This window comes from Callorhinchus milii, unplaced genomic scaffold, assembly GCF_018977255.1.
Source record: "Callorhinchus milii isolate IMCB2004 unplaced genomic scaffold, IMCB_Cmil_1.0 Scaffold120, whole genome shotgun sequence".
Lineage (NCBI taxonomy): Eukaryota > Metazoa > Chordata > Chondrichthyes > Chimaeriformes > Callorhinchidae > Callorhinchus > Callorhinchus milii.
The window spans coordinates 70,762-74,674 of NW_024704861.1; the positions used below are offsets into that span (position 1 = coordinate 70,762).

At 48.8% G+C, this 3,913-nt stretch overlaps 1 protein-coding gene across 1 annotated transcript; it reads left to right on the forward strand.

The window, feature by feature from the left end:
- Window positions 1-1,856: 1,856 nt before the first annotated feature.
- On the forward strand, window positions 1,857-3,349 carry LOC121851777 (lysophosphatidic acid receptor 1-A-like). Its single transcript, XM_042345853.1, is given in 3 exon segments — window positions 1,857-2,544; window positions 2,547-2,582; window positions 3,030-3,349. Coding segments are annotated over 3 exon segments (1,044 nt in total).
- The last annotated feature ends 564 nt before the right edge of the window (window positions 3,350-3,913 follow it).

Consider the following 3,913-nt stretch of genomic DNA (forward strand, 5'->3'; position numbering starts at 1 on the left):
CCTTTCATCTTCTCTCCCCCGAGCCCCGCCCCCTGGCCACGCCTCCTGCGTCACGTGTCCACGGGCCCTGACATCCGGGGCCCTGACATCCGGGGCCCTGACATCCACATCCGGGCCTCGCCTGAGCCAACACGTGCGCAGCCTGGGCCCTTCTTCCCGCCACTTCTCCGTCGACTGCCTGCAGAGGAGACCTCGGCAAGAGAAGGCAATTGACCCCCTTTTATTAGCCGGGTCAAAGGGTAAAGGTGTCTGTGTGCCGAGGGGTGAGGTCAAAGGTCGGGTAAAGGTCAGCTTGTTTTGACCTTGCCTTGCCTACTGGCCATGTGCTAATCCTAAGAGACGCTGCTCAACAATGACAGGATTCTGTGAGGTTTGCGTTGCGTTTGTTATCGTGTAGAGGGTGAACGCCACAGGTAGCCAGGGCTCGCCTTGTTCAAACCCCCTTTTAGTCTGTACCCAACTCTCACGTGAAGAGAATCTGTGCTAGAAACCATGACATTGTTACGTGTAATGCGGCATTTCTTCCTAAATTGCAAGCCGCGTTAATTACACTGGTCAACAACAACAAAAACATGTTTTTCTGGCCTGGACTGTTGCAGCTGTTCTAGGCTAATTTCAGGGTGCCGATTCTAAATCTGATCTCAGATTTGCTCTATCACGTCTATTTTTTATGCTATCGGCATACCCCATTTTCATTGATTTTACCCGAAATTAACTCTGTCACTTATGATTGCAAGTTGTTGCGAGTCAGTGACTGCTTTAGTGTTAAAATACGGTGCTGTATTTTTAGGAGAGTGTGCATATAATATCATTTTATGTAGATATCCACATTTATTTAATATTTTTATTCTGCCGTTTTTATTGAAAATGCAATATTTGATAATATCTCAAAAACCTGATGTGATGGACAAAAACTGATGCCAGATTTGGAATCATCAGCACCCCAAAATGACCTTAACACCGTTGGAATACCTTATGCCACAAAAAGTGTGTTGACCAGTGTTATGTATGCAATGTTAGTGTGCTGATGTCGACGTAGCCTTTGACCAGATCACTCACAATGCACGCAGCCTTTTCCGATTTTGTAAGCTAAGCAGGGTTTGTGTCAGAAGTGCTTTGGATGGGTTGACCACCACCACCACCACGTGCAGTATAAAGGTGCTGTGGGCGTTGTAGACAGCAGTTGGCAGTGCAGAAACCCCCATTGGTGTACTGCACTCCCCACCACCACCTCCACCACAAACCCCACTGACCAGCGTGGTGAAGTATAGTCAAATATCGCTCTTGACCCGACCCACAAGACGTGTGCGGAGGTCATCATCCAGCAGTGGAATTATTCAAGCGGACTGTACATGTATGATGCGAGAGTTCCTATACATGTACACGCGTGTGCGTACACATGTATCGGCAGTGTGACAAGATGACATCACCTCTTTTCACGACCCTGAGTCACATTCCCCTGGGGTCATTAAATAGGGCAATCAGTCACGGACGCCAGTGCAGATAATAAGATGGTGCCATTGTCTATGATCATGACGCTCAGAGGAGGAACGCTATCGAGATGTAATTGTATAACAACAGCTCTTTAGTAGTAGGTTTTTACCCTTTAAACTGGTACAAAAACTGACACCTTTATACAAGGCATCATGTTTGCAATAACCACAACACAAGCAGTCAAAATGCAAACAAAAAGAAACAACTCTGATGATGATAATGATATGCACTGTCCTTGATGTTGATTGGTCCACACCCCAGACAGCTTTTCTTAGAGCCTAGTCTCGATTGGTGTTGGTTTCCTTTAATAATCTTTGCTTTGCAGGTGTGCTTGGACGTGGGAAACACAACGCGAGAACGAGATGGACGTCAGCTGCCACCACAACGAGACGATCGCATTCTTCTACCGCAACAGCAACAAGCCGCTCTACGACGAGTGGTCCTTCACCAGCACGCTGGTCATGGTGCTCGGCCTGACCTTGTGCCTCGGCATCATTCTGGCCAACGCCCTCGTCATGTTCGCCGTGTACATCAACAAGACACTCCACCACCCCGTCTACTTTCTCATGGCCAACCTGGCCGCGGCGGATTTCTTTGCCGGAGTGGCGTACATCTACCTGGTTGTCAACACGGGGCCCAACACTCGCAAGCTGTCGCTGGAGACCTGGATGCTGCGCCAGGGGCTGATCAACACGAGCCTCACCGCCTCCGTCGCCAGCCTCCTGGTCATCGCCATCGAGCGCCACGTCGCGCTGTTCCGGATGCAGCGGATGAGCGAGCGGCGCGTCGTGACGGTCGTCGCGATCATCTGGCTCGTGGCCATCATCGCCGGCGCCATGCCCAGCATGGGCTGGAACTGCGTCTGCGACGTCGGCACGTGCTCCACCATGGCGCCGCTGTACAGCGCCAGCTACGTCGCCTTCTGGGCCGGCTACAACCTCTCCATGTTCCTCATCATGGCGGGGCTCTACGGCCACATCTTCGTGAACGTGTGGAGGGACAGGATACCCGTGCTGCAGAATAGCTCCAGGTGCTCCCGGAGGCAAGACGCCCCGTGAGCTTGCTCGTAACGGTCACCATCATGTTGGGTAAGCGTTGTGGGTCTGTCTGGGCAGAACATTCGACAACACGATTCACGATAATTGTTTTTTTACCCTTCTATCTGGCAACAAAACTGACACCTTTTTTACAAGGAGTCACGTTTGCATAGACCACAATACCTGCAGTCATAATGCAAACAAAAAACATAACTCTGATAATGTACGCACTGTCCTTGAAGTTGATTGGTCCACACCTGAGACACCTTTCCTTAGAGCCTAGTCTCACATGGTGTTGGACCAGATGACGCCAAAAGGCGCACAACTGTTTTTTTGTTTGCATTACGACTGCAGGTATTGTGGTCTATGCAAACATGACTCCTCGTAAAAAAAGGTGTCAGTTTTGTTGCCAGATAAAAGGGTAAAAAAAAAGCAATTATCAAGGCTGGTCTTGTTCCACGCGTCGCTGCCAAAAATGGCTCGTGCCGTCTCTCCCAGGAGCCTTTATCGTGTGCTGGACGCCGGGCCTGGTGATTCTGCTGCTGGATTCCTTCTGCTCGGACTGCAACGTCCTGGCCTTCGAGAAGTACTTCTTGCTCATAGCGGAGCTCAACTCCGCCATGAACCCCATCATCTACTCGTTTCGGGACACGGAGATGATCGCCACTTTCAAGCGCATCCTGAGCTGCCGAAAGGCGGGATGCGTCGCAGCGAGCGGCTCCGAAAAATCAATTTCCACGTCGAATCCCAACCTGGTTACGGAGATCGGTCACGTGACCACCGCGAGTGCGATGAAGATGAATCAGATTGTCATCTAATATCTAATTGGGCTAACCATGCATGTTTTGATAATTGTTCTTTTACCCTTCTATCTGGCAACAAAACTGACACCTTTTTTTTACAAGGAGTCATGTTTGCATAGACCACAATACCTGCAGTCATAATACAAACAAAAGAGTACACGAGCTTGGAGCATGTATATAAGCTGGGTGCCTTGACAAAGGAATTTGCATATCAAGAGGAATTTAGCATATTTATGGGAAATGCAGGAATGTGATTAGTACTACTTATGCCTGTGCATTATGCAGGATTAGCAGCATCAAAGGGAGAGAATATGGGAAATGCAGGTATGTGATTAGTACTACTTATGCCTGTGCATTATGCAGGATTAGCAGCATCAAAGGGAGAGGATATGGGAAATGCAGGTATGTGAATAGTACTAATTCAGCATCAAAGGGACAGACCTGGTTTTCACCTGAGGACGGCTGCTTGCGTTGTGGCCGAAACGTCGTGAGAATTATTTTATTATGTTTTATTTTTATTATTTTATTATTTCCCTTCTACGTGATTTTACCGAAAGAACCAAGAAGATGAATCCCTGC